The sequence below is a fragment of the Choloepus didactylus genome, chromosome 1 (genome assembly GCF_015220235.1).
Source record: "Choloepus didactylus isolate mChoDid1 chromosome 1, mChoDid1.pri, whole genome shotgun sequence".
Classification (NCBI taxonomy): domain Eukaryota; kingdom Metazoa; phylum Chordata; class Mammalia; order Pilosa; family Megalonychidae; genus Choloepus; species Choloepus didactylus.
This window is the reverse complement of record NC_051307.1, coordinates 129,298,442-129,324,154: the sequence shown is the minus strand read 5'-3', so window position 1 is coordinate 129,324,154 and position 25,713 is coordinate 129,298,442. Positions and strand designations below refer to the sequence as shown.

At 31.2% G+C, this 25,713-nt stretch overlaps 1 protein-coding gene across 1 annotated transcript in view; it reads right to left on the bottom strand.

Moving 5' to 3' along the window:
* The window catches only part of SI (sucrase-isomaltase), a 219,746-nt gene that overhangs the window by 55,935 nt on the left and 138,098 nt on the right, over window positions 1-25,713 (bottom strand). The window contains exons 8-22 of the mRNA XM_037841441.1: window positions 25,529-25,628; window positions 24,640-24,752; window positions 23,168-23,293; window positions 22,557-22,688; window positions 22,347-22,466; window positions 20,485-20,598; window positions 13,312-13,396; window positions 12,235-12,352; window positions 10,133-10,304; window positions 6,502-6,618; window positions 4,374-4,528; window positions 3,465-3,549; window positions 2,651-2,707; window positions 1,690-1,814; window positions 112-200 (exon numbers count right to left, since the gene is read on the bottom strand). Coding sequence (XP_037697369.1) covers window positions 112-200; window positions 1,690-1,814; window positions 2,651-2,707; window positions 3,465-3,549; window positions 4,374-4,528; window positions 6,502-6,618; window positions 10,133-10,304; window positions 12,235-12,352; window positions 13,312-13,396; window positions 20,485-20,598; window positions 22,347-22,466; window positions 22,557-22,688; window positions 23,168-23,293; window positions 24,640-24,752; window positions 25,529-25,628 — 1,708 coding nt within the window. The remainder of the gene's footprint in view (window positions 1-111; window positions 201-1,689; window positions 1,815-2,650; window positions 2,708-3,464; window positions 3,550-4,373; window positions 4,529-6,501; window positions 6,619-10,132; window positions 10,305-12,234; window positions 12,353-13,311; window positions 13,397-20,484; window positions 20,599-22,346; window positions 22,467-22,556; window positions 22,689-23,167; window positions 23,294-24,639; window positions 24,753-25,528; window positions 25,629-25,713) is intronic.

Genomic DNA, 25,713 nt, shown 5'->3' with positions numbered 1-25,713 from the left:
GACCACATCTTACCTCAATTTTTAAATGGATGCAACTTTATACCAATAAATAGGAGCAAAATTTCCCATCATCAGAATGAACATCTAAAAGTACTTCCCTTGGAGACTTACCTTTAGTTTCTCCATCATCCCAGAAAAAGTCTCCCTTAGCTGTGTTATCTTCATTTAATGCAATTATAAGTCCTAGGGGATTCTTACGGCTGTTAAGTAAGTTTGGGTGCATATATGATTTAAAATAAATTGATAATAGTGAAACATGCTAAAAATAAATCCATTTCAACCTAACAGTTTTGTAGTTCCATATTCACATAAGAACATTTATATTAGTAAAGTTAATATCTATGCTTATTAATAATTTTTCAATGAGAAAAATAATTAAATGCAAGAAATAAAATAATTAATTTCATGGAGGCCATATAACAATTTTTCAATTCAAAAAAGAAAAGTTAAATGTATCTTATGAATACTCAATTCAACCCCTATTTGACATTTATCAGTTAACTTAAATTGATTTGAATCAAGTCTACATGACATTAAAATATTGTACACAAAATAATGAAAACTACAATATAATTTTTTTAAACCAGTGTGTTAGCGGAACTTCTAACAACCTTAAAAATAAAGCTAATAGGATCAGGAAAAAAATTTTTTTTCTTAATTATCTATCACCATAAGTTTCTAAACCTAAAACAATATCCTTGCAGCTATATGATCCATGCAACTGCTTTTACAGAATATTCCTACAGGCAAGCACTTATCAAAGTATACATTTCTTCTTTTTAATATAGCTCTGGAGTATAATCAAATTTTTGAGAATATAGTCATGGAAGTTACATTATGAGAAAAATTCTTGAAGGTTAAAATAATTAAATTAACACTCATTGATTTGCTCCTTCATTTGTCCTCTCAATGAATATTTATATAAAATAAGGGGCCTATTGTAGTCAGGCACTGTTACAGGTTTTAGGACTATAGCAATGAAAAATCAAGTCCCCCCCCCTCATGGAGCTTACAGTCTAAGGGAGTAGATATACCACATACTAGAGAAAGTCTAGAAAAAACAGCACTGTAAGCAATATTTTTTGTGGTGTTGCAGGACATAGGAAATTATGTGAATTCAATATGATACTTTATATACCCTTGAAGCCAGAATGAATTGTTCAAGATGAAAGATCAGAATTTTCGGAGTTTCCTTCTTTTTTCCTAAATATTTATGAAGTTGATTTTTACTGAAAAACTTAGTTTCTCTCTTTTTCTTTACCTAAACTGATATGTCCACCTCATTTGTTAGCTTAAGTAAAACATTTTAGAAAAAAAATTATATTTTGATTTAGTTAAATATAGAATACCCAAATATGTAGAAATGGACACATACTATTTTAGATTGCAAAGCAAACGTGTTTCATATTTCATTACAAATCAGAGACTATATTTAATTTCACAGATTCTATAGAGAATATGAGTAAAATTGAGCACAGAAAATAAATTTCTAATCTAATTAAGTTCATTGTTTAAATCAAGAAATTTATAACCATACACATAATTTGATTTTTTTAAAACAACGATGAGTCAATATCTTCTGAAAAACAAATGAAACATTAAATATTCTCTGATTCTTAATAAAAATATGAAATATTAAAATTTGAATTATATTAAAATTAGATTTTAGTTAATGATTTTTCATTTTACCTTTCAGTTGTAGTTACAGCAGGTTCTTGAATGGGGATAATATAACCTCCTCTAAGATGTAATCCTATTTTGTCTCCTGGAAGGTACATATCAACACGCTGTCTTCTCCAAGGTCTTTTTGCACCCTAATATTTGGAAGATACATTTATTTTTACTATTAGTGAAAAGTTCAAACAATTTCACAAGAATTAAAGTTTACATATAGGAACAATTATTATGAACACTTTTTGGGAAAACTTTTTTTTTTTCAGTTTATTTAACAAAGCAGGGATAAAATGAGATAGTTGTCTCAAAAAAAATCAACAGAGATAAATCTATTTCTCCACTAAAATGATAAACAATATCATGAATTAGTCACACATTTTTTCTTTTGGTTTGTTTTAAAGTTAACTAAATCTTTACAAAGGTCTTTTTAAAAAATAATTGGGTTATGAAAATAAGGGGTTTGCTTAACAAATACAAGTGTTATGCAAAATAAAGGCTTTTAAAATAAATACTTCTCAAAAGGTCACGGTGACATAAAAATGGATAGTGTGTTTAAATGCTGCTATATTGTCTTTTCAGTGTCGAAATATTGAATGTGATCTATAGAAATAAGTGTTTAAGATTAACTAAGTATCTAATACTTTTCACAATAACATAAATATGTAAAATAGGGAAAAGCATAGAAGTGAATTATGGACCTTTCTTAAAATTACTACTGATCTCTTAGTTCTCCAATTTAAAAATGAAGACCATAACCCTTTACATTAAAGAATACAACTTCATATTAAAGTCTAGGTCCAGTGAAACAAAAGTAGACACAATTTTTTACATGCTTCTCAAATTTGAAAGAAAGCTTTTTTATAATAATGATAGAAACCCTCAAATTGATATGCTTATGTATTTTGAGTTCATTGTTTATGTATAGATATTTGAAAATGTAATAATGTGAGCAGAATATTATAATAAAGTAACTTACAGTTTCATAATCATACCAGGTAGCATCAGGAATATATGCGCTCACTGTATCAGCTCCCTAAAATGAAGGCAAACAAATATATTATTTTTATTTTGACTCAACAGAAGAGAATTAAGTCATATTAAATTGGATTTTCATAAGGAAGAAAACCCTTCCTCTGTACTTTTACTCTGAAATATTTCCTATAAATAGTAATTAAAATGCTATATTACTAATTTTAAATTCATCATGCGAAACATACAAAAAAGCAAACAGGCAAGCATGAAATTAATTTTGGTGTCCAATAAAATACAGCATGCATGAATTTATATTGTTACAAACTACATAGTGATTATGAATGTGAACAGATTCATTTTTTTATATCGCCTGGACACAATGACTTTTAAAAAATAAATAATAATCAAATAAGTGATGCCACTATTTTTTCAACATTTTAATAGGATCAGCAAATACCCGTTTTTCAAGTTTCCTTTTATTTACAATGTAGCAAAATTTTAATGTCTATACCTGTTTAAATGAGAATTCAATGTCATTACTGTAAGATTAGGTTTTGATTCAATAAATAAATCTTCCTTTTGCAGGTGAATGTTAATTTTACGTAATTCTCTTGTTCCCAATTAGACATATTTGATGAGCATACATGTACTTAATATTTTTATAATTATGTGAATTTTATTAGAATTCAATTAAACATTTATCAGTTGAAACAGTTGATTGAGTAGTATCTATTACTCAGATGCTTTGTAATTCAGTTAGGATTTGGTTATCCATAATTCCCTCTAAGCAACAAATTTATTAGACATGTAAGACCTACCTGTTTCAGGACAGGAGTAATAAGTAATGCAGGGCCCCATAAGAACTGAGTGTCCTCAACCCAGCTATTTGAATCCTCATAAAACCTAAGAACAATAACAATATTCAAGATACAATGATAAAAAGCAGTTTCTTTCAATTCTTTTTTGGTTTCAACTTTTAGTTGTTCCCTTGGATTGATTAGCTTAATTTTTACTTGTTTAATATGTCATTTTTAATGCATAGTTCTTATATTCTATGCAGTTCATCTGATAGGAAGGGAGGAAGAGAGGAAAGAAAGGAAGGAGGGAGAAAGAAGAGAAAGGAAGGAAGGGAGGAAGGAAGGAGGAAGTTAGTTTATTTCGTACTCACAAAAAATCTATCACATATGATAAGGTTACTTATCAACAATCATTCTCGTGAATTTACTTTTCTCCTGTAAGATAATTTCATAAAGTAGCAAAAATCCACTTTCTTCTCTTTAAAGTTTTTCATTACAAACTCCAGTTTTGACTTGAATTTGAAAATATCCTAAGTCACTTCTTGAGGAAAGGCCCTGCTCTGGTCAATATATACAAAGATGAGTACAATTCACTCTTTTTCTATATTTAGTCTATTTTCACAATATTTACTTGATAAGTTTTTCAACAATTCTACATTTAATCTTTATTATTGAAATAATTTCCCCCAATATACTTCATGTAGCTTTTTACTTATAAATTCTATTCAGTTCTCACATTTTTCTCTTAATCTTATCCAATCCACCAAATTATATTTATGACTAGTATTCTATAGTTCATTGAAGTCATTTATACAAATATAAAAACAATCATCTGAAATCTACTTGATATCTTGATTTATCTCCATCAATCTTTTCAGTATGTCTGTATACACTTTAAGTAATATCAAAATTCTTGAATATTGTACTCACTCGTGAAGAAACGGCCTTGCTACTGTTTCTCCAAACCGATGAGCTTTATAAAACAGAGTATAAAGGAAAGGTAATAACCTATAGCGGATATTCAAATAATGTCTCGATGAGTTAACCAAAAGAGAATTCTGTCCGAAAAATGCAGGATCTTGATGCTGGGTGGATAAAAAGAGAAATCAAAACAAAACTGCTAATATATGAATGAAAATTAAAATGTAAGACTTTCAATTTATTTTAAAAAACTTTAGCTTGTTTGTAAAAGGTTCAAATTGACCTTATTTCATCATCAAAGGGCCAGAATATTTCAAGTTTTTATGTTTTCCTTTGAATATGTGTTTTTAAATAAACTTTACTTTGAAATGGATATTTCTCATTCAAATATGCATGGTCAAAAATGAAAATATATTAACAAAATTGAGTTTTCACCCATATTAAAACTGTGGTAGATTGAATTATTGGCTCCAGTTCTTCACCTCTCCTTCTATGCACATCCTTTGCTCTGCAGCTCTGTAGCATTTCCTACCACTAAAGATGGAGGGTACTTGACTGTGCTCAGCCATGTGACATACTCTGGCCAGTGGAATGATATCACATGTGATATATTCAAGCAAGGTCTTGAAGTGTGCTAGCCTGAGAACTTGCTGTCATGCCTTTCCATAAGAATTATCCTGAGGTGGTTGGCTGACCAAGGGACATAGGAAGCAGATCTGCCTGTCCATCCCAGTCTTACAGCTTGAAGTACAGTCTCCCTACTGCCCAGCCATGAGTAGCTGACTCTCTCAGCCAAGGGGCAGTGGTATGTGCCAGTCTGCTAAGATCTCTGCTCTTGGAGAAATAAAATTAACTGAAGGCCCCAGTTTGTGCTCCCCTGGACCCACCACCATGTTTACCCTGAGGCCATACTTAGTTTGGGCTGCTCCCAGCCAATGAATGAACATGGTGGGAGTAGTATGCAGGCCCATTCTTAGGAGATACAGGACTTCTCCAATAGGAGAATTTGCCTTGTGAACGCCCCATGGGCCTGACTGAAACTGTTAAAATTGGGCAGCAGTTTGATACTTCTCCCTACCAAACCTCCTTCCTTACCTTTCTCCTTCATGGGTGCAGATCTGCATTGTGGTCTAAGGGTTCTCCTCATTTTTTCCTGCTCCCTCCCCTTTATCCTTTGCAAGTATTTCCCCAGTAACTCTCTTTCACTGCATGTCTAATTCAATCCTAGTATCTGCTTCTCAGAGAACATACATTAACACAGTGTGTAATGAAATTCATACCCGGATCTCCTGTGAACATACGTATTCTACAAAGCACTATTTACTTGTATTAGAAAGTAGTGACTTTTCCCTAATTTATACCTTTTAATTCTATTCTATCATTCCTCTTTCCAGGCTGAGCTCTGAATGGTTGCCTCTCTTCTCAAATGTAATCAAGGTTCTGTATGTAACCAGTGTGTGAACAGTAGATTTAACTACCATGGACTTAATTGACTTCACGGATTAACTGAATTTTACCATTTCCTCTGGAAAACATGCCAATGAGAGCCCACAATATGCCAAATTCTCAGGGCTGCTAAAATGGCTCAATATGTCCCTGTACTTCTGCTCCTACCATTCAGATAAATATTTCAAAAGTATTAGTTTTGTTGTTGTTGTTCTCAACCTGTTTATTTCAGCTTTATTTATTATTGAGGAATTCTGGACTGAACTTCTGCCTTGAATGTGTCTTTAATTTCTTGTTTGTTTTTATGAAATAAAAACTGGAAATCTTTGATATTGCATTATAATTTCTTTTAATAAAGAAAAATCACCTAGAACTCTTATTAGTGGAATTCACACTCAAAGAACTTTGCCTCTGATTTAAAATACTGGTGATTGAACATACAAATATATGATTAAGGCTTAAATAAAATATTTGTATTGTGAATATATTATATTTTATGGTTTCCTTATTTAAACTTGTTTTGAAATACAAAATATCTACAGACCTTGAGAAGAGGACTTGTAACTATTCTTTAAGAATTATTCTACAATCTTTCGTACCATGTTTTCTGTAGATTTAAGCTTCAGTACATTGCTAAAATTATTGTTGCATTTTATTTCAAAACATGGATAACAACAATTAAGGCCCTTACCTTATATCCTTCAGCATTATGGTTTCTAGAAAATGGATAAAATGCCCCAAGTTGCATCCATCTTCTGCAAAGCTCTTCTGTGGTCTCTTGCACAAATCCACAGATATCTGCTCCAACCTAAATAACAAATAAATCTATAATTTATAGTGTAAAGATTCTCAAACTTTCCCAGAATACCACATTTTATGCTCATGATTAATTTGCATTATTTATAATACACTCTTCCTTAATCTAGTTTCTTTATTTTCCATTTTATGCTTCTTTCTTGCCTTTAACATTATCTTATATACTCTTTTCTTCATTTTCTCTTTATATATTTTCTTAAGCTGGTATCTTCATTTTTCATTTGTCTGTCATAGTACTTGTTAATTAAATGTATACAAGGGGAAATTATTGTTTTAAAATGTGTTGTTTCTCAATCCAAAATTCACTTCCCTTGATTTGATACTTCACATTCACATTAAAATATATCAGACCCCAAAAATATAGAGGCAATATAGTAAACACCTATGCATTCCTGTTGAGCTTGTGGAAGAAACTACTCCAAGTAAAATTGAATCTGCACCCCAAGTGATCCTGTATCAGATTGCACTCCCCTTCCTCCAAGGTCTTTCAAGAAATAACCATGGTCCTAAATTTTTTATTTACTACTTGCATGAACTTATTTAGTTTTTATTATATAGGCATTTATTTCTAAGCAATATATAGTAGTGGTTTGCATCTTTATTAACTTCATATAACTGGCATGTTGCATACATTGCACAGCAATTTTCTTCTTTCTCTAAGTATTAATTTTATGAGATTTAGCTATGTTAATGTAGCTTTAGTTCTCTATTGTGTGGAATTCCACTGTGTAATATACCAGAAGTTACTTATTCATTCTTCTATTGATGGATAATTAGCCGACATAAAATTTCCCACTATGATTAAAAGAATGCTTCTATTAAATTTATATAGACTTATATTGAATATGTAAAAAAAAAAAAAAACCTCTTATTTTATGGCATAAATATATATATATGTGTATGTATATATAGGATTATTTTTCTTGTTTATTTAACATGTACAACATTTAATCAAAAGAGGTTGTAACCATTTATAAGCACAACATGAAAGTTCGCAATGCTCCAGTTTCTTGCCAGTAGTTGTTATTGTCATGCTTTTAATTTTTACCAGTCTTATCTATGTGAAATATGTCTCACTGAAGTATTTACTTGAGTTTCTCTGATTACTAGTGTGATGGTTTGAAGCTGTATGTATCCCAGAAGAGTATGGTCTTAAAGTTAATCTGTTGCTGTGGTTGTGGACCCATTCTAAGTAGGAACTTTTGGTGAGTAGGATCGTAAGATGTGACCCACCTCATTCAAGGTGGTTTTTAATCCTTTTTCTGGAGTCCTTTATAAGAGACGAAATACAAACAAGGAAAAAAAGCCACAGAAGAAAGAAGTGGAAAGCAGCAAAACTTGGAAAAGAAGGGAAAGACCAGCAGATGCTGCCATGTGCCTTGCTATGTGACAGAGGAGTCCAGGATTGCCTGCAGCCAGTGCTCCAGGAGAAAGCATCAACTGATGCCTTGATTTGGACATTTTTCTCAGTCTTGAAACTGTAAGCTTCTAAGCTAATAAATTGTCATTGTTAAAAGCCAAACTATGGTATCTGCTTTTGGCAGCTTAGCAAACAAGGACAGCTAGGGAAGTTGAAATATTTTCCATATTTTTATTAGGTCCATATGGTTTTCTCTTTCTATAGAATTGCCTGTTTGTATCCTTTGTTAACTGTTTTATTATTCTTGTGTTCTAAGGATTTATGCAAGTTTTTACATTGAATATTATATTTTTATATTGAATATTAATAATTTATTGACTGTATGTGTTGAAAATATTACTTGGGTTGCTTGCTTTCTTAAAAAAAAATTACTCCCCTACACCAAGACCTTGAATGTACCTCTTACATTTTCTTCTACAATGGTTAATGTTTACTTTTCACACATAAGTCCTCCAGTCCACATAGAATTGATTTTTGTATATGGTGTGAAAATGGTCCATTTTATTTTATTTTAAAAAAGCATAATTAATTTTCCATATGCATAATTAATACTTTCCTCATTGATCTACAGTGATACCTCTGTTAGGCAAAAATTTTCAAATATTCATGAACCTATTTCTGAACTCTAATTTTGCCGTATCAGAGTATTTGCACATTGACAGTCCAGCATCATTGTGTTAATTACTATTGCTTCATCTGGTAGGACAAATCTTCATACTTTTTTTTAAATCACATTGGCTTCCACATAAATTTAAAAATAATCTTTTATGTTCCACAAAAATTTCTTTATTTTTTAAATTAGAATTCCACTGAATTTGGATAATATTTTGGGGAGAATGCATATTCCCAGTATATTGATCCTTTCTATCCATGAGCATGGCATATCTTTAATTTACTGAGGTCTCATTTAAAATTCTCTCATAAAAGTCCTACCTATATTTTAAATATTATTCCAGGGTATCATTGATTAATTGTTTTCAATGATCAATATAACCTTTTATTAAAATATACTCCAATATTATTTATGGATAAATCTTTTTTAGATAAATCTTGCTGAAAATTGGTCTATTTTATTAAAGTTTTCAAAGAATCACTTTTGCCTTATGTCTGTTCATTTATATAGACTTTGCTTTTATTGCATTAATTTCTTATTTTCATAATCTACATCCTTTTTAAGTTTATTCTGCTTTCCTCTTTTTGATTCTTAATTCATGGACTTCAGCATTAATATTCAACCCTTCTTTGTTTTTAATTTAATTATTTAAGGTTATCAGTTTTCCCCTAAAACTGATTTAGCTGAAATCCTACAAAGTTTTACATGGAGTACAATTGTTATCATTTGGTTCTAAGCTGTCTTTTTTCCATTCAGCTTTTTTTTTTTCTTTTTTTTGACTCATCTTTCTAAATTTCCAAATGCAAAATTTTGTTTGGGTACATTTTATATTTTTGGTTTTTAATTTTCATTTTGTTCAGTGTATGTGGAAGAAAGAATAAATGAATCACTATAACTCCCTAATATATTTTACATATTTGTGTTATGTAGTGTTTCCCTTTCATCTTGAATATGAACATTACATAATCCTTTTCTGTTTGATATAGAGAATCACCAGATTTCATATGTTTAAAATTGCCAAATGTACATTTTCTCCACTTTTTAAATTTGAACTTTTTCTGTCCTTATCTTTCACCTTTTAAGTAAAGGAAATAACTTTAGTTTCTTTTTTAACCCACATTGACAATCTAGTATTTCAATTATATTTAGTCTTTTGACATTTATTTTTGTGACCAATATTTTTGGATTTTTCCCTACTAATACATTTTGCATTATATTAATTGCATAAGCTTTTGCTATGCTTTGTTTATTATTAAATTCATTTCCTGACTTCTTTGGTTTGACTGATTTTTTAAAATTTTATTTTCTCACACTAATAGTTTGGATGTTATGCATTTCACTGATACTCTTATTTTTTCTCATAAATTCCTTTAAACTATTGACTTTTTATTGCACACATTTTAATGATCAAAATGATACTGAAAATTTAAATGTAATTTGGAGCTTTTATAAGTAATGTATGCAACTGCTTACAAAAGGCATTCCAAACAAGCCGAACTCCAACATTCCAGTGATAGACCACTCCATTTGTTCCCATGAAGCAGTATTGTCTCCTAACCAGTGCGCAGCATGGCTCCCAGATCCAGCAAAAGTTGACCGGGTGAGAATGAAGCTTCTCTTATTTGTAAAAAGTTTTTGTATAGCTCTAAAAATAAATCCAAATTAATAGATAAGACTTATTTTAAAAATTAATTTTTATTTATAAATCCTAAAAGCTTATATTTCAGTTCCCATAGCCAAGCCATAATATTTACAACTATTTTTATCAAAACTTTATATCAATTTTGTATTTAGCTAGAGAAAATTTGCTTATTTAACATATTCTTAACAAACATAGAAGAATGAAATATTTTTAGAAATTATTCAGACTTTGAATAACTTTCTTAAGCAAAATAAATAAACATGCTTTTGGTATCCAGTCAACATTTGGGTATGAAATATATGGTGCAAACTCATTGAAATCATTTTAGAAATATAAAATTTAGTCATCTAAATTTGAACCTAATACACTTGTTTCATTGTGTTATGTTTATATCGTTTTTTAATAAAAAAATTTTAAGTCTGATCTAAGCATAAAATTCATTTTTATATCAGGGTTAAACTTAGTACAAACTATAAAAATGTTGACGCTGAAGTTTCAAAAGAAATCTATTAAGATCCCTTAGAAAAATTATTTATTTAAAGAAACAAAAGCAAACCATTTACTACTATGAGGTTAGCACATTTAAAAAAGGTCCACATTTTACTGAATTTATCAGTAAATAATTTTAGCCATCATACTAATAAAATTAAAAGATTGAAGGCTACAGCAATTACAATTGCAATGAGAATACTAAGCCACATCTTTTTTATCTAATCAGAACAACCTACTTTAAAAAACTATTTGTTGAAATTCTGAAAACTTAAAAGGATACCAATCATGAATGGAGTAGGTGTATTATAATTTAGCTTAAATTAAAGTGGAAGGAAGACAGTAAAAACTAAAATACTTTAAAATTTGAATTGCATAAGGAAAATATTAGGGGAAAAAAGACCATTTAGAGCCACAGCTATAATTATATCTTACTACCTGCATTTTCAAATGTTACCAAGCAATATTGGGGTGAAACTTACATATTTGAGAGATGTCATTTGGTTGGTTGATTTCTAGAAGTCAACCAACTCATCTCACCTCTACTGAAACCTATGATTGAAATTTTTTTTTTCTAAAATGAGAAATATTGGGGAAAAAGTTTTATTCAGTATATAAAGTTATACATGCTACCTTAGTAAAAATATAATATTCACAGGTGTCTTTCCTATAACTTCTATTGTATTAGACCATTGAGTGCTTTTTTCTTTCCTAGAACTTACTAACTTGAGTTCTGCAATATACGATGCTCTGAGTTTAAAAAGCAGACTAACTTTTAATGTATAAAATGTTTGACATTTAGATGTGATTTGACACCAAACATGGGTTTAAATTCAAATTCAGTCATAGTTGTTTGATTATGAGAAAATGACAAATCTAAATAGCCACTGAACTTTAGGACCTTATGCAACGCTTCAAAAAAAGTAAACAATCAACATGATTGTCCCCTTCTTTGTATCATGTTTATCTTTTATATACAGGTAGCTCATTTTATAAGAAAATTTCTTTGAGAGGATTTCACTTAGAAAACCACATTTTAATTGAAACCTGTGTTTTAGAAAAAAATAGTTAAAGACCTGTATCATCATGATCCTTCTCCCAGGTCAGTTGTGAAGTTCATACTTAGAATACAATTATATGGAGAGCTGGCAAACTAAATCAAAATGTTGAAGGATAATTTAAATTCAAAAATTAAAAAAGAATCCCAGTTAAATACATTCCAGTTAAATATATACATCATGTAGTTCAACGGAGTTCCAAATTCATGAATATTAGTATAAGAATTATTGCTTTGAATGTCACAAATTTTTAGTATGAGCATAAGACACACTTTCATCCTTCTTTTGCTTTCTTAATCTTGCCATTTTCCAAGTATATAGATACATTATAAAAATACTTCTAAAAAATATATTTAAAAGGAATACTTGAATGAAATTGCACTTACTTCTCTGTTGCTATAGCCATGCTGTATCCATAGAGGCTGTGAACATCATAATGTTTCCCCCAGTATTGCACAGAATCCATGCAAATTGTTTTGGAATACATCAATTTATCAAGAATATCTCAGAGAAAATACATAACAAACATTTCATAAGAGATATTTTGCCATCTTACAGTTTACATTTTCTTATATAATGTGCTATGTAACGCAATACTTAACAAAAAATAATGAAAGAGGAAAATTAAATTAAACTAAGTTCAAATTAGTGTCCCCACTTCCACTCTTGTTAAACTCAGAATAACCATTAGATTTTCCCTTACAATAATAAACACTCTACTTCTTGCCTTAAATAATAACTACATCCATGGGAAAAAAATAGCCTTTACCTGGTAGATAAAAATATACACACTGTATTGCACATTTTATAACTACTGACATTTTTTAAAGCTTTATAAAAGATGGATTTATTTATATAAACCCTAATTCTAGACATTTAGACATATATTACACATGTTACTATAAACCATAATGTTTTGATGAAATTATGTAATCCAAATTTACACTTCTCAGGTTTTTGTTGTATGTTATTTGTAGGCCTATTTCGTGTTGCAATACTTATTGTCATCTTTCTTCAGATGTTCTTACAGCAATCTATTCCCCTAAAAGCACATCTTTTCTTTGATTAATTATTTTATCCATTTTTAATGGAGATAGCTATGTTTGCAAGAAAATATAAGATGTAACTGTTCACATTAGGTACACTTGATTAACTGCATAGCTTTACATCAAGATATTCATGGAAAAATTTTGGTCACATAAATTATAATTTCAAATAAATTTTGTTTCTTTTAATTCATTATTTAATTAGGGACAGTTTATCAATATAAAGATAAATTAATGAACTATACCAAAACTTAAAAGTATGCATCATTTCCTAGGCATTAAATTAAAAAAAAAAAATGATTTCAAGATCTCAACACTCTACAAAATTTTGTCATTTGAAATGTATGTTAGAACTTTCCAGTAAAAAAGGAAAATTATTCTCAATTAATGGTAATTAAATAGCCAAATGAAATTTACCAGGAGTAAAAGGGGGGTAATTTAATTTGTTGTCATTGCATCCTTCCTTTGAACCTTGAATAAAGCTGGAAACTTCATTCATATCCTGAATGGGTACAAAATGAAGAATAGCAGTTTTTAAATTATTATAAAACATAGAAGCAGAAACCGAACAGTTGTTTGAAAATGTTTTATCTGAGGTGAACATGATGCTTGGTCATTCGTAGAAAACCAAGATAAGCTACTAATCTAAAAACAAACTTGCTTACCCAATCTCACTACTTGATACTTTGATACTACCTTCAGGTATAGTTAAATCACCATACTGAGTGTACTTGGTTGAATTACATATCACAGAAGAAAAAAAAAGCATGTCCTTAATTTTGATACATTCCAATGGTATGAACCCGTTGTAAATAGGAGCTTTTGAAGATGTTATTTTTAGTTAAAATGTGGCCCTACTGAATGAGGTAGCTTGATGCCCTCATGTCAAGGGATTAAAAACAGCCAAAAATATATTTCATTTTACCTAGTTTTAATTATACATCTAATACATTGATTACATTATAAGTATTAAGTAACTGTCTTTTCAAAATTTTGTTAGTCTTCTTACTGTGAGCTTATGATTGTCCGCATTTTTAGCACATTTTTCACTCTCAACATATTTTGATCGTATCTGCTGGCATTTATCTAGTTTCTATGATGCTCTTAAGCACATCAATTGAAGTTAGGAACAGCAAGCACCCTTTGCCTGACTCACTTCTCCTTTATTCTCATGAGAGAATAAAGAGAAAAAAAGGCAGAGAAACATTTTGTTATTCTAATTTAAATAGTTACGACCTCCCAGAGCCCCAAAGGGTCTCAGAGACCCTGGGTCTGCCTGGACCACATATTGAGAACTGATGACTTAATACACTATTTATTGCCTAAGCATCTCTTGGAGACAGTGGTGGGGTATTTTGTTCATGGATTTTCAAGCCAGGTAAACCTAGGTCTAAATGTTGTCTTGCCACTTACTAGTTGTGTGACCACACCAGCCACATAAAGTTTCTAGGCTAATTAAGGTAATGTATATAAAATCACGCTCAAGAAATGTGTATTTTAGGAGCTTGGCGCAAGATGGCAGCATAGAGAGGAGTGGAAGCTAAGTAGTCCCCCTGGAACAACTACAAAAAAACAAAAACAACTAGTAAATAATCCAGAATAACTGTGGGGGGACAAACGAGACCATCCATTCATCATACACCAACCTGAATTGGGAGGAATGCCTGAGAACACAGCATAAAATCTGTAAGTAAAACCTGTGGAACCAGGTCAGGAGACCCCCTCCCCCATAGCCCAAGCTGCAGAGCCTCTCTCCCAGCAAGCGAATACAGCTCTCTCCCAGCAAGCGAATACAGCTCAGCTGAGCTCCAACTGGGGTTTTAAGTAGTGACTGTGAACTGCTCACTAAAGGTACACAGCCCCAAAACACAGACAGAGGCTTTGGGTGACGACTGACCTGGGAGAGCCAGAGGGTTGCCTTGGACTGGGTCTGAAGGGGACTATCTGTTTCTTTTTTGGCTCAGTGGAGAAAGCCCCAGTCATTTTCAGTTTCCAGGGCTGTGACACTGGGAAGGGTGGAGACACCACAAGCAGAGAGTGAGACCATTGAAATGCTAATGACCTCCACCTGAGGGGTCTGTCTTCTCTAGGAGGAAAGGGGTGGGGCCCTTTCCATTCAGAACCAGACCCCAGAGCCTGGGGGAACACGGCCATACCTCCTCACACCAGTCAAGAATTATAGGCTAACAGGCATCACCTGCTGGGCAGAAAAGCACAGTGACCGGAGGCATTAAAGGGTGGAGCAATTTTCTAAGACACACCTGCAGGGAAACCAGATACTGAATATTTCTTCCCTCTGGGACCTGAGCCTGTTCTGGTCTGGGAAAACCTGATTTGGATAACCAAGGAAACCATGCCTAGACAACAGAAAATTACAACCTACACTAAGAAAAACAAAGTTATGGCCTAGTCAAAGGAACAAACATACACTTCAACTGAGATACAGGAATTTAAACAACTAATGCTAAATCAATTCAAAAAGTTTAGAGAAGATATTGCAAAAGAGATAGAGGCTGTAAAGGAGGCACTGGACATGTATACAGCAGAAATCAAAAGTTCAAAAAACCTACTAGTAGAATCTATGGAAATGAAAGGTACAACACAAGAGATGAAAGACACAATGGAAACATACAACAGCAGATCTCAAGAGGCAGAAGAAAACACTCAGGAACTGGAGGACAAAACACCTGAAAGCCTACATGCAAAGGAGCAGATGGAGAAAAGAATGAAAAAATATGAGCAACGTCTCCGGGAACTCAAGGATGAAACAAAGTACAATAATGTACGTATCATTGGTGTCCCAGAAGGAGAAGAGAAGGGAAAGGGGGCAGAAGCAATAATAGAGGAAATAATTAATGAAAATTTCCCATCTCTTATGAAAGACATAAAATTACAGATCCAAGAAGCGCAGCGTACTCCAAACAGAAGAGATATGAATAGGCCTACGCCAAGACACTTAATAATCAGATTATCAAATGTCAAAGACAAAGAGAGAATCCTGAAAGCAGCAAGAGAAAAGCGATCCATTACATACAAAGGAAGCTTAATAAGACTATGTGCAGATCTCTCAGCAGAAACCATGGAGGCAAGAAGGAAGTGGTGTGATATATTTAAGATACTGAAAGAGAAAAACCGCCAACCAAGAATTCTGTATCCAGCAAAGCTGTCCTTCAAATATGAGGGAGAGCTCAAAATATTTTCTGACAAACAGACAATGAGAGACTTTGTGAACAAGACACCTGCCCTACAGGAAATACTAAAGGGAGCACTACAGGGTGATAGAAGACAGGAGTGTGTGGTTTGGAACACAATTTTGGGAGATGGTAGCACGACAATGTAAGTACACTGAACAAAGGTAACTATGAATACGGTTGAGAGAGGAAGATGGGGAGCACGTGAGACACCACAAGAAAGGAGGAAAGATAAAGACTGGGACTGTGTAACTTGGTGAAATCTAGAGTATTCAACAATTGTGATAAAATGTACAAATATGTTCTTTTACAAGGGAGAGCAAGCAAATGTTAACCTTGCAAGGTGTTAAAAATGGGGAGGCATTGGGGGAGGGATGCAATCAGCATAAACTAGAGACTGTAACTAATAGAATCATTGTATTATGCTTCCTTTAATGTAACAAAGGTGATATACCAAGGTGAATGCAGATAAGAGGGGGAGATAGGGGAGGCATGTTAGACACTTGACATTGGTGGTATTGTCTGATTCTTTATTCTACTTTGATTTAAGGTTATTTTTCCTTTTACTGCTTCCTAGCTGTCATTTTTTTGTTTCCTCTTTCTTTTGCCTCTCTACCTTCTTTGACTCTCCCTCCTGCCTTGTGGAAGAAATGTAGATGCTCTTGCTTAGTATGAGCAGAATGTTCAATTAGGATGAACTTAAATGTTTGGAAATGAACAGGGGTGTTGGTAGCAAGATGTGAGAATAACTAACAGCGCCAAATGGTGTGTGAATGAGGTGGAAAGGGGAAGCTCAGGGTCATATATGTCACCAGAAGGAAAGTTGGAGGTCAAAAGATGGAAATGTATAAAAGTGAATCCTACGGCGGTCAATGTCCATGATCAGCTGTACAAATACTAGAAATTACTTCATGAACCAGAACAAATGTATGACAATACAATTAGAAGTTAATAATAGAGGGGCATATAGGGAAGAACTATATACCTATTACAAACTATATACTACAGTTAGTAGTATTTCAACATTTTTTCATAAACAGTAACAAACGTACTATATCAATACTAGGAGTCAACAATTGAGGGGGGTTGGTTAGGGATAGGGGAGGTTTAGAGTTTCCTTTTCTTTTTTTCTTTTTTCATCTTTCACTTTATTTCTTGTCTGGAGTAATGAAAAGTTTCTAAAAATTGAACAAAAATTAAGTGTGATGGATGCACAGCTGTATGAGGGTACCCAGGGGCAAGTGATTGTACACTTTGGATCTTTGGATAATTGTATGGTATCTGAACAATCTCAATAAAAATGAAAAAAAAAAGAAGTTAAAAAAAAAAAAAAAGAAATGTGTATTTTTTCCTCCTTTTCCACTAATCCCATTGAAAGCTTTCTCTGTATTTTTAAGTCTTACTTCTCAAATGTCTGTAATATTTTGTTTCTGGTCTCAGAAACTTTTATTTAAAAGTTTCATCATATAATCAATGTTAATATGGATACATAAGAATGTGATAATTTCACCAGTTCACAAAATAAAGGAAGAGTCTTCTGTACTCAAGAAGATAAATTGTTAATCTCCTAAGGGGAAAAAAAAACATGCTTACATGAATTAAGGATATTTTACATCAAATATAGTATTTAATATTTGGTTATCTTTTTTTAAAATGTCTAATGTTTATTTGGCAAGATGGTATTAATAAAAGGTCACACTTACTATACATTTTTGAATATAACTTGTTTATATCAAGTATAATGAATTATCTGGGGATTTTGAAAATTCTGAAAGTAATTTCTCTAACTTATCCAGATAATTTAAATGATACTACATATATTTAATGACATGTAAAGTGAATTCAAGTAAGTTTTTAAATATTATAACCAGTGGATTCACATCCTATAATTTGTGTGGTAAAGACCTCAGTGGATGGATCGTAATTAAGTACATCAATAGATATTCAAGTATCTGTCAAATTGTCTTGTTTAGTAATGACTATCACCAGGAATTGTTAACACCCTTTTTAGGTATATTTCTAATTGGTCTTTACTTTAAATTCCATTTAAAATTATGTATAATAGTTTGGTGGCATTTCATACATTCATATTTAAACTAAATCTAAATAAAAATAGTCTCATTCTTAAAAGAATTTTTTAAAAATCCATTTTTATAAGGATCACATGAAATGTGGAAGGAATATCAATCCCCAGCTATTTATTGATCTATGTATATATTTGGATTTATCTTCTCCATGAATTTTAAGTTTCCAAACACTGTATACTAAATTATTAGATTTCATTGAAGAGCTCTGCTCACTAGGTTTTTAAGAATAAAATCATATTAATACCATGAAAACAAAACTTAAGTATATTTATTCATAAAAGTGGAAATTAGCTTTGAAATTTAAAAAAATATATATTGACTGATTTTTTTTATTTTGAAATCACACCAAAAGACTTAATTATTCCAACTGCAGTAGGTTTTTATTTCTTATGTATTAGGACTTTATCTAATGAATTATTCAGAAAAGAATTTAAATATATTATATTTTTATTCACAAAAATCTACTTTTCAATGACAACTGAGCTTGCACATTATTTCCCAAAGTGATTTTAATATTTAAACTTAAAATTAAAAAACATTAGCAGGAAAACTAAACTAGAAATTTGGTAAGTTAGAAAACTATTTTTAAACCTTTGACTTAAAATTATAGCTCATCAGTTAAATAGCAACACTTCTTTTTACTGTATCTATTCAATCAGGAAAAATAATCCAAAGAAACTGAGTTTGGAGAAACAGCTCAGCGTAAGGACTTGAAAATTATTCAAGTCAGAGCAGGAAATAGAATATTCACTGTTTACAGGTACTATGTATGTATTTAGTAAACTTATACTGATTGCTGTGGTTTTTTTCTCCAAGGACTAACAAAAATGTTTATTTATCAGGATAGAAAAAACTCTACCTTCTCAAGTGCTTCCCCCCCACCCCTCCCCTTTTCCTCTCTGGAGATAAATCAAAGATTTCATTCTCCAATGTATATAGAAAATGGAGTAGTCAACCTATCTATAGCACAATCAGACTCTCTTTCACTATTCCCAAATTGTCATTAATACTTATAATTCTGCTCTAATGTACTCAAAGCATTTCTTGGGCAGCAAAAAAAAGGACTGAATAAATTTTCATGCAAATTGAATAATACAAGTTAAACTGGACCTAGAATTAAAACCAAAATTCAATTTCAGAGGTGCATTTCCTTTTATTTCTATTTCTATCAGTTGCTAGGTATTATTGTGATCTCACTGATTTCGTATCAAATAACTAAAATCTCTCCATCTTCATTTTGTTGTTATCATCATTGGAATACTGAAGATTATGCTAACCCTTTAGTCAATTACATGTTGTCAGAAGAAAACATAAATTATCCATATTTGTATTCCGCATAAAACACCTGATATGCAGTTGGTGTAAGATAAATACCTTCTAGCTAAATGCTTGACTGAACAAATAAATGAATAATTAATAAATTTATTTATTAATAACTAATAAATGCCTAATGAGCACTTCTGGAAAGTAGAGTTAGTGTGGACCTAAACAGTAAAAGAAAATATAGCTATCTCCAGGGTATCTAATCCCACTTTCCTACATTCCATATTACTTTGAACAAAAGCTCAGTGCACTTATCAGATTTTTTTCTTGAAAAATAGAATTCCAAGATGACCAGGAAGTTTCATTCCCCAAATGTGGTTATGGTAACCCTTGACTAATATCCAGTATTATCCTATATCATAAACCTAGCAGAGGGTATCAAAAGCTACAAATGTGAAACATCATTCAAAGAAACTTTTAAACACTAGTGTTTTCTTTTAATAACTTTACAAGTAACTCATGATTTGTTTGTTTTTGTTCCTTGAAATAAAACACTCAATCTTCTATTGCCAATTTGGGTTTGTTCATTTCCATTGCTTCCCCCCAAAAAATGTTTCTAAAGGGCAGAGACTTATTCAGGTTCATGTCACTGCATTAGCTTGAATATAGTAGACTTTAATAAATGTTTCTAGAAATGTACTGCAATAAGCTTTTCTCTAAACCTGATTAGTTGCTTTTCAAATATTAATTAATAGTTGTAAAGATACAACACCTTAGTTGTGGTAACAGAGATTATTCTATAAAAGTTTATTGTATTACTAAAACAAAATTTTCTAATTTTCCAAATTTTTCAAATTTTCATTTTTTAGTTTTTATTCTTCTCTAACCCATGAGTATGATAGGTACAATATTAAGATACTCCAGAAAATTATAAGAGCTTTGAATTTCAAGTTGCTTACATTAATACAAATGTATCTTAATACTTAATATTCTATGCATAAATAATTCCATGTTCACTGATCAAAATAACCAGTTTAAAAGTTACTTACAATCCAAAGTCCATCATAATTCACTTGTTGATAGAAAATACTGCATTCATTTGCCCACCAATCTATGCAGTTTGGATTAGTGAAATCAGGGAACACTGATAATCCAGGCCATACCTAGAAGAATAGATCATTCCCATATATACATAAATAAAAGAAAAAAATAAATAAATGGAATTCCAACTTAATTGTGTCGAGCAGAATAGTCAAATTATATTGAAGTTAAATATTTTACTTCTTGAAATATGTGTGACCCATAAACCATCTATATTGACAGTTTTAGGCCTACTTTAAAATGCATTTAAAAGAAAACAGTTAAAGACAGAGAGAGGAAGATCATGAAGCATTTCAAATGGGAAAAATATAAAAACATAGAATTATTCTGCTATTTTGATTGCAACTAAATTTATTTCTGAGCTTCCTAGTACGTTACGTTAAAGTGTGTGTACACATATGTGTATGTGTGTGTGTGTATTCTTTGTGTGACAAAAGTAAGCACTTTAGTTTATCTCCAAAAAAATTGGCTTCCAAGAAATTCAAAGAGGAAACAAATATATATATATACATATACACACATATAAACACTTTATTATGTGCTAGACACTGTTTGAAGCATTTTATAATTGTTAACTCATTTAATCTCCATTACAAGTTTAGGAGTTAGGTATTTTTATCACCATTTTACAGATGAGATAGATACTATTATTAAGCTAATTTCACAGATGAGGGAAGTGAGGCACAGAGAAGTTAAATAAGTTGCTCAAGGTCACACTATCAATAAGTGACACAGGAGGAATCTTATACCTGTGCCATGCTATTAAACATTATACTATGATGACTTTCATTCATACTTCTTCAATATTTTGGACATTCTTTTACTTATTATAAATAATAATGATATTAGGCAAGAAAAATTCAATTGCAGATAAATTGGGACAAATCATATAGCTTTATATCCAAATTATGCATAATTAGCTGTAAAATCTGGCTATATCCAACAGAGTAGGTCTTAATAAAAATAAACTCTGTGAGATGTTGCTAGGCATTATAGGAGGGAAAAAAACGTGCATTTTTTCTGGTGGAACTCATATTTATTTGAAGACTTCTGACAGAAATTTACATTTGATAAATATGATAAAAATTGATGTTTAGTATATTCTTCAATATTGTAAATAATGCTAAAATAAACATCTTTAATATTTAGCATTTTCTACTTCTGTGTTATTTTCTTTGACTAAATTTCTGAAGCAAAATTACTAAGTCAGTGTGTCTAGACATTTTTATTATGGTTTTGTATGTTTTTCACAGCTGCCTCTAAAAGAATATTTATTCTTATGAATGTACCTTTGGGAGAGAGGCAGGGTTTCCTGTCTCCGCTCCTCATTAGCTCTGTGAGCTTAAGACAGTTAACTTCAACTCTTTAGGATTCCATTTTCTTTACCCGTAAAGAATTTTAATCACAGCCATCTCGTTATTTAACTTTGAGAATTAAATGTAAAGAATTTAATTCAGTGCCCAGCATAGAAATATTCAATTTATGTTTGTAATTATTCTACATCAAATTTCTGCATAGATTTCTCTGCCCTTTTGTAACAATCTGGGTCACTTATATTTTGTTATCTTCCTTTATATTTGCTGTAGCATTGAAAATTATCCAGTGTCTGCTTACTTTCTGCATTTCTAAAGAAGTGTTTTAGAGATTCCTGGAATATTTCCTATGCTTAATACTTCCCTCACAATTAAAGTAACAAATCCACAGTTGAAAGCAAATACACATGCGTGCGCACACACACACACATTTACAGAAACACTGTGGGAGAATAGAAAACATGAGCCATGCAACTTTAATGAATAGTATAATTTACCTCTCCAATAAGTGGTGTAGTCCCATCTGACTCATTTACCCATACATGTTGTGCATTTCCTCGCTCATAGGTTTCATATGCTGTTCCATCAGAACGTTTTCCTATGGAAATTCCAGGGTCCTAGTAATAAAGAGAAGAAACTATGGAAAATCTATTGAGTCATTCATTGTGTAACTACTAAAAGTGTATTAGTATATAGCCAGTCATTACCAAGATGATGACATATTTCTGTCCATGGTCATGCAAATCTTTAACAAATTCAGGGAGTCCATTAAATGTAACTGTATCAACAGTAAAGGCTTTCTTTTCTTCCATATAGTCAATATCAGTGATCTGTACATCCTGAAAATTGGCACAGAATATTTCAATAAACAGAACTGAAAGAACTCTGCAATCACTTCAACCCTTAAGTCCAATGAATTTGTATTATAAATATAATGAATAAAAGATAAATGGACATAGAACACTTGTATTTCACTTAAGAAGCAATGATATTATTTACAAAACTGGATTTATAATTCTTAAGTACAAACCCATTCACTAACTATTCATATTTTGTTCAGTGATGATCGCACTATACAGTATGTTGTTTTATAAATGTTTTATATATATATGTATATATATATATGTAAAATAAGGGAGAGACAGAGACAGAGAGACAGAGAGAGGGAGAGAGGCTTCATTTTGTAGAAAACAAAAAATTCATTCTGGAAAACATTAAAAAAAAATATGGTGGATATTCCTGACAATTTCCTACAGTTATTATTGTGTAGCAATATTTAACCTGACATATTTTCCCAAAAGCCATTCATCCCACTTACAAATGGTATGCCAGCTTCCCGGTTTCTTTTTACCACTTCTTTTACTACATCTAGTGAGTTATAACTCCAGCGACTCAGTTGGAATCCAAGACTCCAATAGGCCGGCATTGCTGGTAGTCCAATGAGCTTGAAGTAAATGAACTTTTAATTAGTTTCAATACAGAGAAATATATTTAGCATTTAAGACAATGTTAAGATGCTTACTCTTTTGTATTTCTAGTATTCAAGTTTACATATTTAATGAAAACATTTAATAATACCTGAATTCTAAAATGTTCTGTGAATATTCTGTAAAGAAGTGTGTTATGAAATGCTTAAGAAGTTTATGCTTTTCCATTTATCCTTTGTTTTATGTTAATAAAATTATATTAAAAAATTAGAAAGTGCAGCACTGAACAGAGTAGCATTTTCCAAGAAATACTTTTCCCATCATGAAAAGATTATTTATAAAGTTTTACTTATAAAGATTATTATACTCTTAAAGAAGAGTAGTAAAGAGATAACACAGGGTAAAAAGGAAATTGCACTCTTTTCTCCCCTGGTTTTCAAGAATGTTAATAAAATCTGCATGCTGCATGGCTCCCATCTTGTCATTTCTTACGGTCTTTATCTTATTTATATTCAAAGCATTTGCTTCTTCCTTGCCCACAGGAACAGATGAGACTCTTTCCTTTGGTAGCCTTCATTTGCTGTATGCACAACAGCCAGACACAAGATTTTAAAAATAAGCATGACCCTTAAATCTTATGCAAAACAAACAAGCAAGCAAACAAACAAAAACCCGCAAAAATTTCTTTTCCATGATAGACCAGGAATCCTATATGGTAACAGTTTTAGAAGTGACATGGGAGAAGCATTTAGGATCTTGGTCAAGGAAAGTCCTGGATTTCTTGCCTTTCAAAGATCCACCTTGGGCTCAAATACACTGAGATTCATCTAATTTTAAATTTGAGAGTTGCTTAGGTATAACCATATGATCAAGGTTTTGTTCTGTTTCAAACTCTGCTCCCTCTAAGCCTGGGCGTCAGACTCAATTTTCCAGTAGTTTTCTACTTTGCCATTTCAGCAGGTCTCACTGGTCTTCCTCAAAACTAATTTGCCTCACGGATTTTGATCAAAGGAAGTTCTGGCCTATACACCCACTGCCCATCTTCAGTCTCTTTGTACCACCAAAGTAGGTCATGAATAAGTGAAGATTTTATATGCAACATCTCAAAGATTTCCAACTACTGCTTCCAACTACTTAGAAATAAAATATTCTTTTGAAATCAGAAACATGGACATTTAAATGGGCTTCATTGTATAGGGGGAAAAACACACATTTACTCATATTTGAACAAGGAGGAAAAACTTTGAAATATTTTTAGCTAAGAAATCCTAGGTATCTAAAGTACAGTGATTTAAATATGTGACATGTTAGAAGAAGAAAATTATAACAGAAAATAATTTTATAAAATAAGTCTGAAACAAACCTCTTGATACTTTTGAACTACTTGTTCTGGTGTATCTCCAAGAAAGATGTAAAAGTCCAGAATGCCACCAATAACTCTGTAGGTTACTATTGGAGTAGGTTGGATGAAAACCTCTACAAAATGGAAATTGGAAAACCATACGCAAATAGGAAAAATGTACACGGAAATGAAATAATTGCAGTGACTTCTTTAAAGTATGATGTGTTAACCATATTATTTTAAACTATTTTTATAGATATTGGAGAAAGCGGAAAACTGCATACCAAGGAGTAAGGGATTAAGCTTCATATAGCAAAAATATTTTTTCTAAAATTGCATTCCAGTTATTCTTTTCAATTGAGGATTCTCTGAAAGAACATTTTATCACATATTAATTTCTATGAAAAAATAAAATAAAGTTTTTAATTAAAATTTTCTATATGTAACACATGATAATTGTCAGGATAACCATGTAAAAATTGTTTATGCTGGATTGTTACTAATTTTTGTAGCTTTTTATTATCACTGCTTTACATATTAAGCAGGTATTGTACTCACAATTTTTTTTTAAACAAAGATTCTATACTATTTGAATTATGATAAACTAAAAATTACTCTTCCTTCTTTCCATTCCCATACAGACCTTTCTCTTTGTCACTTATAGTGGCATTTTAACTATTGATAAATGAGGCTGTGGGAATGGGAATATTTATTTGTACAGATGTGTTTCAAGGCTCTTTTGAACGGAAAAGTGCTGAAATGTCATAACATGATAATCTCCCCAAACTGGAAGCATAAATATTCTAAAATCAATTTTCCTGCTAACTTCAAAACCTGCTTATAATAATTTCAGAGACTAAAGTATTAATATATTAAGATATAAATATATTAACAGATAAATTATTCTTACCCATTGCATTACTGTTCATTAAGAAAACACCAAATGACTTTCCTGAATTATCTTCAATGCACATGAAGAATGTTTGATGACCATATAAATTATTATTATTCTACAAAGCAAAGAATTTGAAATTTAAATTTTCAAATATATTTAAAATAAAGGCTATTATACATATTAAAATGGTCTTTACAAAT